General features: G+C 34.2%; 2 protein-coding genes and 1 pseudogene across 2 annotated transcripts in view; 2 read left to right on the top strand and 1 right to left on the bottom strand.

The window, feature by feature from the left end:
- The window catches only part of RhoGAPp190 (Rho GTPase-activating protein 190), a 321,622-nt gene that overhangs the window by 290,294 nt on the left and 16,957 nt on the right, over positions 1-14,371 (bottom strand). The gene's annotated exons all lie outside the window — the stretch shown is intronic.
- On the top strand, positions 10,137-10,254 carry LOC148939189 (U5 spliceosomal RNA; annotated as a pseudogene).
- LOC148939188 (uncharacterized) overlaps positions 14,179-14,371 on the top strand; it is a 4,110-nt gene continuing 3,917 nt past the window's right edge. Inside the window, exon 1 of the mRNA XM_089107253.1 lies at positions 14,179-14,274. Coding sequence (XP_088963379.1) covers positions 14,179-14,274 — 96 coding nt within the window. The remainder of the gene's footprint in view (positions 14,275-14,371) is intronic.

The following is a 14,371-nucleotide window of genomic DNA, read 5'->3' as shown; positions in this document are numbered from 1 at the left end:
TTATCATGTTAATAAATTGAGAGGAAGTAGTCAATCCAGACTTGTCCCAGTTCAAGATAGGAACGGGGCCACAATTAGTGATGAGGAAAGAGTTAAAGGGAGATGGGCATAGCATTTTGAAAATGTGCTAAACCGAGACAGAGTGACAGGAAATGATATAGAAGAAATAAGAAGTCTGTGATCCTTTGGATGTGAAAGAAGATTTGTTTCGTGCGGGAGAATTAGCAACAGCACTAAATGGAATAAAAAGTAAAAGGCCACTTGTGCTGGTACTGTGGTAAATGAGATTCTTCAATATGGTGGCTCTGAGGGAAAAAATAAGTTATAGAAGATTACGAATATGATGATAAAAGCTAGTTTGGTAATTATCGAGGCATTAGCCTGGTCTCTGTAAGTAGAAAATTACTTAGTAATATGATGATTTTTAGACTGAGAGGTGCTTTAGAAAAAGTGATAAGAGGAGAACAGTGCAGTATTAGAAAGGGCAGAGGATGTGTCGACCAAGTTTTCACTCTTATGTTATTAACTGAGAAAATAATGAGTGGCAAAGCACCTATGGTCCTCAGAATTATAGATTATGAGCAAGCATTCGATCTTGTCGGTAGAAGAGCTTCAGCGGAGGTCTTATCCTTGTATAGTATACCAGACAGATACAATAAAGGGATTATTGCAATGTACGAGAATAACACTGCAGCGGTTAAGGTATTAAATAAGGCTAGCAGCTGGTTTCGTATTAAATCTGGAGTTAAGCAGGGTTGTGTTCTACCTCCCTTTATATGGATCGTTTTGATGGACTTTGTCTTACGGAGCATAGGAAAGGCAATTTGAGAACACAAAATAAAATCGAGAGGGAAAACTATCCTGGACTTAGATTATGTTGATGATTTAAGCCTCCTAGATGAAAATGTGAGCAAAATGAATGAGATTTAAGAGATCTTGCGAATTCACGGTGCTAGAATAGGCTTGAATATTAATGTTAAGAAGACTAAGTCGCCAAGACTATGAATAAGTGAAGATGAAAAAATGACATTGGGTTACGAAAATATTGACCAGATGCACAGCTCCGTTTACCTTAGTAGTATTATTACTAAAGAAGGTAAGAGCAGTGAATATATTAAAAGTAGAATTGCCAAGGTCCAGGGTGTTTTTCGCAGTCGAAAAAAGTTTGGAATAATAGAAAAATAAGTCTGCAAACAAAGATTAGAAAATTGGGAGCTATAGTGATGACAGTAGTAACATATCATGAGGTCCGAAACTAGATCTAAAAATAGCCTATGACTATAAATTTACTCATATTACTAACGGGAGTCCAAATGAGGCTTACTAAAAATAAACAAGAGGCTCTAAAAACCGCTCATAGCAACCAGAATCCAAATATGTAAGAGTAAAAATATTATTTTAATTTCCAAAGAGAGAAAAGGGTTAAAAGAATTTGACTTACTTCATAGAGGGGAATATAATGCAACACCGCCATGTAAAACAGTACCTCAAATATCTACTTTGCCGATAAAGCTATATTGTTGTAGAAATAATTTGAATAGAGTCGGGTTATGTATGGTATATATTTTAAAAAGTTTTTACTTGAAGGCCTGCGTATAACATTTAAAAAAAAATATTTTTAAATATATTATATAAAAAATTAGCTAAAAATATATTAGATGTAATTTAAATTATTATAACAAAATAGTTTGTACTATTTAGCTTAAATAGTTTGTACTATCAACCTTCTTCCTTTTTATAAGCTAATATTCTATAGTATATTAATAACATACTTAATTCGTTTCAAATGTTACAATAGTCTGTTATTATCCAAAACAGTTTTTTGGATAATCTTATAATTTAAAACCAGCCAAATGCCAGCATTTGACCCTGTTATATTTTAATAAACTGGTAAACTGGATTAACCTTGTCGAAGTTTCAATAGCATACGTCTTTAGCTGTTGTTTTCCACATTATTGATAATTAGCAGACTCCATCTAAATATGTTTAGATATAATTTAAACGTTTTTACGTAAAAGTTTTATTAAATATTTATTTAAATTTTGGTTTGGATTTTTTTTAATGATCAATATATAATAAGCATGCTATTGATATACGGAAATAGGAAAAGGTTTATATATTTTTTTTTTATTTTAAAAAATTTATTTTTTTTTATAAATTAGAAAATATATTTAATTTTTTAATCTAGAAATTAAAATTTTTAATTAATTAAAAAAGTTGTTTAATATATTAAAGACTTGAAGAACTAATATATGTTCAAGGTCTATGAGGGAAATGATATAATAATGTATTTTGAAAAGTATTGGGTACTATTTGTGCATTCAAAAACACAGCATTAATAAAATAATATATATTTTAAGTTATGATAAAACTGGACTATGATAGAAATGAGAAAAGTACTTATATTGAAAAGTATTGCTTAGTATTGGTGTATACAAAACTTGAAATTAATAAAATAATTATATTTTAAGTGATGTACTGACAGGCCTATGGAGGACATGATAGAATAATGATTTTTGAAAAGTATAGCTTAGAACTAAGGTATGCAAAATCTAAAAATTAATAAAATCATATATATTTTAAGTGATGATACGACTGGCCTATGAGAGAAATGATAGAATAATGTCTTTTGAAAAGTATTGCTTAGTATTGGGGTATGCAAAAAGATGAAATTAATAAAAATATATATATTTTAAGTGATGATACCAAGGGTCTATGAGGAAAATGATAGAATAATGTCTTTTGAAAAGTATCGCTTAGTAAAGGGGGAGTGCAGAAACTCTAAAATTATAAAATCATTATATTTTTTTTGTGATGATTCGACATGCCTGTAAGGTAAATAATAGAATTATTTATTTTAAAAGTCATTGCTTATTATTGAGTTATGTAAAAAGTCTAAATTAATAAAATCAAATATGAAAAAAAAACAAAATAACAAGCTCTTTTTAAAATAACAAAAATAATAAAAATAATACCACAAAAATATTTTATTTAATATGAGTTAAGGAATACAGAAAGAATATTGTAGCGAAATTCCCCCCCTCCTAACTGAAGCTACTGGTATTCATACATGGTAATTGGTAATAATACAAGTTTTACTTTGATATTATTAAATTTGCTCCAAATACGGACACAGAAGCTGACTTTTGAGTCCTTTACTTACCCAAGCAAAATAAACATCAACAAAACAGTGAGATTTTATCAGGTAAATGATTATCAAGTAAATTTCTTTAAGAAAGATTGAATTTTATTCGTATATGAACAATTATCCTGCATTTTCCAGGATTTCTTGTCGGACCACTAATCAAGACCGTTTCCTCAATCAAATAGTAATCCTCACAGACCTCTCATTTCATTTACGTCTCGTGCAACGCTAGGGGGGATTTTTTGAGCCCTAGATTAAAAAGATATAAATATCTGTTCGTAAAGATATATAAATATATATTTGCTTATTGAGAGTTATTAGCGAGCTAGAATCACGAACAACTCGATAGATTATATAGACGGTGCACTTCGAATCAAGGGTTCACGCACATTTGCTCTGATGAAACAGATTGTGTAGAACTAGGGTTATGGAAATTTTTTCATGATGAGAGCGAACGGTAAAAAGCTGTAGCATTTCCTGAGAGAACTGTTCAATTGATTCAGCCAAATCATCAATTATCAACCGCGAGTTTGGTTCAAGACTATTGAAAACATCAAGTCCCCGTATGAATTGTATTGGTATGGATGTGACAATAGCTTTTATTTGATCATAAAATTCCTGCCAAATGCTATAGCAATAATAAATTTTCTTTAGTTTTTCCAAAAATATTTTATTACAATTTTGAATTATTTTCGCTAAATTTGTCGTTTTCCCAGACATTGATTAGCCACACAGAAACGATCTGAATGGTGTTTTAAAACGATACATACTGCTGCTGTTGACAACAGTCGGACTACAACTAACTGTAAACCGTACTTGTTCAATAAACAAGTAGTAATTTTTCCTTAGATCTATCTAGTACATTAACAACAAAACCATATTTCATTCATTTATTCGACACAAAAACTCTCTTTGTTAACAAGAACAACATTTATTGATCAAAAACACTTGTTCAACAAGAACAAAAACCATATTCTTTGAAAATTAAAAAAATTAATATTTATAAAAAAAAAAAACATTTTTTTTAAATTTTTTTTTAAAAAAATAAAATTTTTTTTTGTAAAAAAAAATTTTTTTAAAAAATAAAAAACACGACACTCTATATACAACAATAACACGTATTGTCTTAAAAAACACTTTTTGTCCAGCAAGAACATTATTTGTGCACACACACATTTTTTTCGTACAATAGCACTATTTGTACAGGAGCATTTAATTCATGAAAGGTTTAGGGGTAGGTTAATTTATCAGATTAGGTTTGGGTTAGGGTTGGGTTAATTTATCAGGTGAGGTTTGGCTTAGGGTTGGGTTAATTTATGAAAGGTTAGGTTTGGGTTAGGTCAATTTATCCAGACCAATTCAAGAAATTTCAAGTACTGAACTACCTCCTGCTATATTCTTGTTCAGTACCACATTTCTCTTTTTCCTGTGTAGAAGAACCATGATCGCCTCTATGCTCGTGAACAATGTAAAATTGGGGTCATCAATAGTTCGTGCACACTCTTGAGGGTGAATCACGACGTCGCAACGAGACTTGTTCCATACGCATTCACACATTTTGCCAAACGCTGAATTTAGAATGAGCTTGTACCTGTCCTTCTCTACTTTAACGTTTGCCCGAGAGCGTGTATCAACAAAGGTGTCTATAAACGTCTTTAAATAGTGTTTTTGACTGACTTGGAGGATCCTATGTATTTTGGTGATCTTGAAACCATTGTTCACCAATTTTGTATATTTCCCCTTAGCGTTGCACAAGACGTAAATGACATTAGAGGTCAGTAGGACTAATACTTGAGGAAACGGTCGTGATTAGTGTTCAGACAAGAAACCCTGGAAAATGAAGGATAATTGGTCTTATATTAACAAAAATTCAATCTTTGTTAAACAAAATTTACCTGATATCATTTACCTAATAATCATTTACCTGATAAAGTCTCGCGGTTTTTTTGCTGTTTATTTTGCTTGGGTGATTAAAAATTCAGCTTTTGTGTCCATATTTGGAGCAAATTTAATAATGTCACAGTAAAACTTGTATTATTACCAAATATCATCTATGAATAATGGTAGCTTCAATTGGGGGGAAGGGGTATCTACAAGATTTTTCTGAAGTCCTACTTTCAGATTAAAGAAAATATTTTCGTAGAATTATTATTATTATTATTATTTAAAAAAAGGTTTTTTTTTGTTTTTTTTGTTTTTTTCTTATTTTTGTTACAGAAATTGAAAAAAAAACGAATTTTTCCTCCTTGGATTATCAATAATACTCTTTCACCCTCTTATCTGTCCAGTAACGTTTACAGATTTTTTTTGGATTGACTTGACAAACACAAACATTAAAACAAAAGACAAACAAAAGACGAACAGTAAAATTGAAAAGACAAACAAATTTAGCCTCCCTGGATTCTGAAAAATACTTTTTATTTATTTTTTGTCTTCCCCTCTTTGGGAGAGGAGCAGCTAAAAAGAACATGGGAGGGGACTCGTTACCGCTTGACCACTTTTCATTCCTCTTTTTTTATATTCTGTAATGTCTGGATAAAATAAAATTTCCTTTTTTGTCTTTTAGTTGTTTCCAATTCTTTTCAAAAAACTTTTCAAGCCTGTCTACGGTAATGGGTCTAATACAAAAAAAGTTCACTAGAGCACCTAGCACCGAGTCCGGAAACGAGATACTCTACTTATGATTAGTTCCGTCTCAAAACTTGGAACTAGTTACTCTGGGGTACTTTTTTTTTAATTAGACTCATTACCGTCGACAGGCTTGAAATAAAAATCCTTTATGTCTCAGGGATCGTTTCGTTACCATTGTACTACGCCAACTGTTATTGAAAACGATACTATCAAACACAACATGATTACCGAAACAAAATGATGAGTGACGTCAAAATCACAGGTTAAAACATCATGGTGGCAGGAGTAGCAGTAAAACGAACCGCAGGGGTAGTAAAGAACGAACCACAAACCCTTGGTAACAATAACAATTGTTGCAAAGAATAAACTCCTGCCTATACTAACTGAAATATTAAAGAAAATGCAATTTTCGACAAAAAATGACACGGCCATAGTAGCCAAAAATCCATCTTTAAGGACTTGTTTTTCATTTTCCATTGCTTTTCCAGGGTTCAAAGCTTAGGGTGCTTTGATAAGTTTCTGCTGACATTCTACTCTCTATGCTTGAAGGCCATCTATTCTTCAATATGGTCTTCTGGCTACATTCGTAGAGTATTGGAAATTATAGTTTCCCACACTCTTTGGCTACATTGTTAGTAACAAGATAGAAATTAATCAAGTAAATGGAATAATGAAAAGAATACATACTAATAAAATTAAAGTAATTAATCATTTATCTGATAAAGTCTCACTGCTTCGTCTCTGTTTATTTTTCTTTGGTGATTAAAATTCAGCTTTTGTGTCCATATTTGAAGCAAACTTAATGAGTTAAGAATACAACTTGCATTGTTACCAAGTAGCATATATGAATACCAGTGGCTTTAAACAGAGGAGGGGGATTGTTTCTACACGATGTTTTTCCTGTAGTCCCCCTCTTAGATTAAAAAGAATCTTTTCGTGGTATTATCATTGAGAAGATGCTTATTTTTTTACGTATGTTTGTTAAAGAAATTGAAAAAAAAATTCCCTTCCCTAGACTCTGAAGAATACCTTTACTCCCCCCCCTTCCTCCAGGGTGGTGTCCAGAATATTGTTTGGAGAAAGGAGTACAAAAAAAGTTTAAAAGAAAAAATTAAATTTTTTTAAATGCATTGCGTTACGTTTTAACGAATCGGACAAAATATCGGGGGAGGGATGTACTGTATTCGGTCTTGCCGCTCGTAATTGACGCTCTTGATCAGTACCATTGGTAGAAACTGGCGGAGGGACAATTTTCATTGAAAATGAGCGTGTTTGGTAGTTTAGGGGCAGTTCTGCCTAAGTTTTGATCGAAAAATTTTCCGTTTACCATTAATATTTTGAAATAAACTTTAATATTATGGGAAATATCTTTTTCTTTTTAGAAAAAACTAAAGACAAACTGTTAAGTTTACTGAATGTTTTTTGAGTGTTGCAACCCAAATTAAATTCGCGACAAACTTTGTTACTCGCATTCTAACAATCTCTTTGACTCTCCTTTTTCAATTATCGCTTGCAGGGTTGCCCCCGCTGGTGATTTATCACCAGAGTGGGTGATTTTTCGGCCTCTTGGTGAATTTCTGGTGATTTTTTGAATCTGGGGATTTCTGGTGATTTTATTTTTTAATCTGGTGATTTTCATTTAGTTCGGTGATTTTTTACAAAATTGGTTGACATTCCATGCATGATTGGTTTTGCCGTCTTACTGAGGTGAAATAATCTGCGACTTTCATATTTTATGTCTTGTTTTTATTTGTTATTTATGAAGAGTGGCGTTATTTTGGGCTTCTAAGTATCCTCTTGGCTTGGCAATCAGCTTCCCATAGTTACAAATTTTAATTTATAAATACATACATGTGTGTACCATGTGTGATGGCCATCTATACTTCAATATAGTCTTCTGGCTATTTTCGAAGAGTATGGGAAACTATAGTTTCCCATACTCTTTGGATACATTGTTAGTAACAAGATAGAACTCATATTTGAAGCAAACTTAATGATTTAACAATACAACTTACATTGCTACCAATTAGCATATTTGAATACCAGTGGCTTTAATTAGAGGAGGGGGATTTTTTTACACAAGATGTTATTTCTGTAGTCCCCCTCTTAGATTAAAAACAATCTTTTCTTGATACTATCTTTGAGGAGAAGCTTGTTTTTTACGTATGTTTAGAGGCTTTCCCTTTGCACTTTGGTTTGACTGACCCATGTGATCAACCCAAATGTGGAAGGCTCAACAGCGTAATTTTTGGAAGTGGTGAAATACGTTTGCGAGGACCTCTGCCTACAAACGGAAAATTAATTTCCTCTGTGCTCCTTGTATAGGCTATGTCACACATTATGCATTTGAAAGGAAAATGTGTTCAATTTGACATTGTTAAGACAATAATGGGACATATAAAAATTGATCATTGGGCCCTTTTGAAAAGATTAATTTTGTGACTAACTTACATATTTGAGGTATTACGGAAGAATTGTGCCTAAAATTACAAGCGTATGAGAGAGTTGAGCGTATACTGAATAATTCAGTTCTAGAATTTTCTTATTAAAATCTCTGTAAATAAACATATTTTGTTTTTCTTAGTCTTTTGTTATAATAAATGATGGTACAATAACCAGTCACCATAATTAAATTAAATTGCTTTAAGTGATTGAATTCCTGATGCATTTTGTCTCTGAAAATACTCTGTAATTATTAAAAACCGATTTTTAAATTGAACTAGGATTCGAATCAAAGTACTTAAATTTGGATTAAATCACAGAGGCTAGTCTTAAAAAGTGAAATGCCCTTGTTCACCATACATTTTATCAAGTCAATTACGTTGGCAACATATCAAACTGAAAATTCCTTCACTACAGTTAAGCTTTTTGGAAGATTTAAATGCTCAGTTACATTGCAATTATTTTTTAGCCTGATTACTGAATATTTATGTTATTTTCTGCGGATTTTTTTAGTACCATGTTGTTGGAGTTGCGCGTGAATTGCTGCTTATTGAATATATTTTCTCATACCTTTCCTTTTCATATTTTATGTCTTGTTTTTATTCGTTATTTCTAAAGAGTGGCTTTATTTTGGGCTTCTGTGTATCTTTTTAGCTTGGCAATCAGCTTCCCTATAGTTCCAAATTTTAATTTGTAAATACATACATGTGGGTCCCATGTGTGATAAAAACGAATTGAGGCTCAGAAATGAAAAAAAAATTATAAGGTAAAGAGAGCATAGTCCCACATGAACATAGATTTAACAGCCTATGCCTGGTCTTTTTTATGGGACTTAACAGTCTCAAGAAACCAGGGGGCTCAGTCTCAAGGGGCTCTCGTCTAAGAAACCAGGGAAATAAGATTTATCGCTGCTTGTCTGATATTTCAGCTTAGACATGACCCACGAGAATTTTCCGGAAGTAAAATAAATATATAATAAATTGATACCATTTGAGTCGTCTTTTTCAGAGCTAAAGTTTACCACTAAGGATACCAACTATGGCAGGGGAATTAAAAGCGCTCATAAGCAAATGAAATTCCATTTGAGGACAAAAGAGGATTATTGGGGTTATTCTTTTCAATGGAAACCTAGAAAAAAGAAAAAGAAAAGATTTTGCAAAATAAAGACAAAGAAAAGTATAATAGTAGTTAAATAAATAAAAAGGCTCTTCATGTCCAGTAACAGGATTTGAGGTAACATTTTCAGTCTTAGCCTGGAATTCCGGTTTTAGGTATAAATTCTCTTCCTTCTTCAGCAGTTGACGGCCTTTGAAAAACATAATGTCTTAGCTCAGGGCCCAGCGCGTCTTTTTGGTGTAAAGCTTATCATTTCTGGTGATTTTTTGTTGATTTTTGTGAAATACTGGTGATTTCTGGTGATTTTCTTGGTGAAAAACTGGTACATTTTGTTTTTGAAAACACTCAGTAATTATTAAATACCGATTTTTTAATTGAACTAGGATTCAAATCAAATTATTTAAATTTAGATTAAGTCACAGAGGGTAGTCTTAAAAAGTGAAATGCCCTTGGTCACCATACATTTATCAAGTCAATTAAGTTGGCAACATATCAAACTGAAAATTCCTTCACTACTGTTAAGCTTCTTGGAAGATTTAAATACTCAGTTACATTACAATTATTCCTGAGCCTAATTACTGAATATTTCTGTTATTTTCCTCGGATGTAGTTTTAGTTCTAAGTCATTAGAGTTGTCCTTGAATTGCTGCTTATTGAATATGTTTTCTCATTACATGATATTTTGCCCGTACTTACTTGATTGAACATTGAATTCCTTATTGCTTTCGAACCTTGTTAAAGCACCGATAAATATTTACTATGATTTATTTTTAAATACTCAAGTCAACTCTAACAATTTTCATAGCTCTGGTATCTCCTCATATAGAGTTAATCTTTCGGCTTTTACTAAAGATTATCGTGGGGAGGAGAATTTGATGAGTCTTAACAAATTTTTAAAATGCAGAAAGGCAGATTAGCCTATAATAATTAGCCTATAAAGGCAGATTTGAGAATTCTGAGATTATTTTTCTGACAAGCCCTATTACTTTTTTTTTTACTTCCCCTTAGCGTTGCACGAGACGTAAATGACATGAGAGGTCACTAGGATTACTACTTGAGGAAACGGTCTTGATTAGTGTTCAGACAAGAAACCCTGGAAAATGAAGGATAATTGGTCTTATATTAACAAAAATTCAAATTTTGTAAAATTTGATGAAGCCTTGGCTATTTCTAATGATAAGGGTTACACTCAATGGGCGAGGGAAGCCATAGAAATTAAAAAACATATGTTTGCTAACCTTTCCATAAATAGGGACACAGGTAGTATATATATTGACCCAATTTATGTTAACCTTCTAAAGAGGGAATCAACAGTCAATAAGGGAGTTAAGATTTTAAATAATCACCAAGGGACTATTTTACCTGCTAGACCAAAACGATTTGCTTCAGTAATAGCTAACAAAAGGATTATTTCGCAACAGAATAATTAAAGTAATTTACAGTTTTTTTTTTTTTCCTCATTTACTCTGGTGTCCACAATTAATTAACAATATAATAGCAAATTTTCCCAACGTGGTTCATTTTGCGCCAATTGTACATTTTTGTTGTTTTTGTTTTTTGTTTGTTTTGGTGTTATTGGTTTTTAGTTTTATCTTGTTTTTTTTTTTTTTATCTTGTTCTTCTTGTGTGTCTTTCGTGCTGAAGACGCCTTGTTTGTATACAGGCGAAATATCCGCGTTGTTTTGTTTTGCTGTTTTGTTTTCTCTCCACTGGCCACAGTCTCGTTTGTTTTTGTTTTTTTTTTTAGATTTTTCTCTTTGTTGGTTTTTTTCATTGCTGGCAAGTTCGGCTTAAGATCTTTCATTATTATTATTATTATTATTATTATTATTATTATTTTAAAAATGGCTTGTTTTTATGTTTTTTCGTATTTTTGTTACAGAAATTGAAAAAAACGTATTTTTTCTCCTTGGATAATGAAGAATACTCTTTTACCCTCATGCAATGCAATGCGTTACGTTTCAACGTATCAGACAAAAATATCGAGGCCGGGAGGGGGCACAGGATATGGGCTAGCCCTTTTAATTTCCACGAATCGATGCTATTGATCAGTACTAATGGTGTCAACTGTCGGAGTGGGCATTTACTCTGAAAGATTTGTTTGCATTGCAAGCCCGAGATTTAAAAAAAAGAAATATTTGTTCGTGGCATTTTCAAGAATTGAATAGTTTCCATGAATAGTAAAATTGAAAAGACAACAAATTTAACCTCCCTGGATTCTGAAAAATGCTTTTTATTTATTTGTTTTCTTCCCCTCTTTGGGAGAAGAGCAGCTAAAAAGAACATGGGAGGGGACTGGTTACCGTTTGACCACTTTTCATTCCTCTTTTCACTCACAGTCAATCTAGCGTCAAATAGGACTCGACCGCAAACAAATTGCAACAGAAATGATTTTTTCACCATCTTGTAGAGAAAAAAAAACTGTACAACATATCAAAAGTTGAGAAACCCAGCGGGGTGCAAAATAAGTGTTTTTTAGCGTTTTCCGTTTGTTTTTTGTTGTTTTTAGCGGAAATTTTCCGTTATCCTAGAGCTTAGCATTTATTTCATGGGAGTCATGTTTCTGAACTAGTTTTGTGTGCTGAATTCGAATATCACATCATATTCAAGTTATGGCCCACAGTTAGTGTTTCAAATTTATCACCAAATAAGAAATTCATATTTTGTGGCAATATTTCCCTTTTTTTGTCCGTTTGGGTGAATGAAGTCTGGAATAACGTCACCGTTGTAATTGACCACGATGTTTTCGTAAACTTTAATAATTTCTAGAATTTTCTTTGTTGAACCCTTGATCCTAGGTTTGTCAGATAAATCCAGTTTTGTCCTTCCCCGAGTCATTTCTTTGGGCCCCGGAATTATTGTACTTCCTTTTTTAATAAATGATAATTTTCCTATTATTTTTTCTATTATTAATTTGTACCTGACAGTCTCAGAATTGTGCTTCTTGAACTTTTTGTTGGGAATAGCTTAGATCTGAAAATTGCTACGATCGGCCATGCCATTGTCCAAGCAATTCGACCGCGAGTGCTGATCGCACCATTGCAATTGGGTCTTGGTGTCCAAATGCACCACCATTTTTCATCGCAATACCTCATTGACACTTTAAACTCACTTGGGCTTTGTTCTTCATACTCAGAAGTAACGATGTTTGAAAGAAGTTCAGCGGTCCATGCAGTAATTGACCTGGATGGAATGATGTCTCAGGGATTCATCCACCACATCGCTGACAACGTTGACCATGACATTTGCACCATTGACGGCAGGAACACCTTCCATGGCATGGGGATCATCGCCTCAATAACCCCCGCGCCCAAGTATGTGGCGAGGAAAATTCCCCGAACAAGTCCGTCAGCGGCAGACATAAGAGACGCATACAAAATCCGTGTGCTTCATGCCAGATGTGACGACAGTGTTCTTTCAAAAATCAGATACGTTCGTATTCCTGACTTCACTGCACTGGATCCCAGTGCTAGTCTCGATACTCTCTGGCTTTCGTCGTGATATCTGAAGACTCCAAGGCCGGGATGGAATGGGACATATCAGACTGTCATGGTTGGAAACCATCCGGGGAAAGCGTCTGTAATATTTCTCCCAATGATTGATCTGTCTGCCAGTGATGACACCTGTGTGTACTCTACCTTGATGTTCATCGCAGACCAAGCTAAACGCCATGGATTCGCCCCAGTCGTGACCTTCGATCAGCCATTGTGGTGGAAAGCTATGAAAATGGTTGAGGCTTCTGAACCAGGAAGTGAGCTCTCAGCAGTAGTTCTGAAACTCGGTGGGTTTCACACAACCATGAGCTTTATTGGATTCATAGGATACACAATGGAAGGATCCGGTCTCCGCTAAGTCCTGGAACTTGCATATGCCCCAAACACTGTTCCCCATCTCCTAAGTGGAAAGGCTATTTCACGAGCTGTTCGAGGTCTCTTGCTAGTTGATAGTGCTCTACATGCCGTGCTGCTCTACGAGTTATTTGACGATGATCCCTGTTCAGAACCTGAAACAAAGTTAGGCACCAAAGAAGTTGCAGACCTTAAAACACTATACAGCAAGCTAATGAATGGAGAGGCAACAATGACGGAGATTGAAGAAAATCCTGCACTCAAGCGGATCAAAGGTTTCGTCAACCAGAAGATACTTGATCTGTCTCAGCACAGAACTTCAAAGCTGTGGTTTCAGCTTATGAATATGGTTGGGATACTTCGTTCTCTCATCAAAGCTGAGCGGATGGCGCTTAATGATTTACACCTAAAGTCTCTGTCTGAAATACTACCTTTTCTTGCGGCATGTGGTCACAACAACTATGCCAAATCGTCTCAAATATACCATCAAAAGATGGTGAAGCTTGAAGGAACCCATCCTACTGTTCATAGTTCATTCCAACAAAGAATGCACGTCGTCAGACGATCTGATCGCTATTGGGCTGGCTTGTCAACGGATCTAGTTATTGAACAAGAGCTTATGCGCTCGTTGAAAACAGCAGGCGGACTGACTAGGGGTACGGGCATGACCGAAACCCAGAGGTCGCTGTGGGTTTTAGCACGCCCAACCTTCTCTGCTGTTATCCTCCTAATGGAAGATCTGACGCATATTCTCTATGGGACAAGCGAGCAGCACAAGGAGAACGCAGGCCCCAGACAAGAACGAGACTTCAAGGATACGCAGGCGATGGTCACGTACTTCGAAAATGGCTCACTATTCGGAGGGGATACCCAGCTTAGAAGCATTGCTACCGGTTTGACTGCATATGAATCTGCAAACGTTGACTGTGCGAAGGCTGTCGGGCTAAAAATCCTTGATGCTATGACCGGAAAAGTGGCGAAGGATTTTGTCTTCCGATGAATGTAACTGGCAGTCCATATAACAACAAAGCAAACAGCTGGAGGATTTTGCAAGCGACTGGATCCAGCTTTGCTATTCCAACGCTTCATTGCGTTAGCCAAAAGGACAAGACTTCCTGAATCAGCGTGCTTCCGGTATGAACTTTGTTCGTATCCCGCTGCTCTGTTTGACAGCTCATTTATGCAAAGA

The sequence above is a fragment of the Artemia sp. Qi Xiang Cuo genome, chromosome 21, assembly GCF_049724085.1.
Source record: "Artemia sp. Qi Xiang Cuo chromosome 21, ASM4972408v1, whole genome shotgun sequence".
NCBI lineage: Eukaryota > Metazoa > Arthropoda > Branchiopoda > Anostraca > Artemiidae > Artemia > Artemia sp. Qi Xiang Cuo.
The sequence above is the reverse complement of the archived record's forward strand: the minus strand, read 5'-3'. Positions and strand labels throughout refer to the sequence as shown.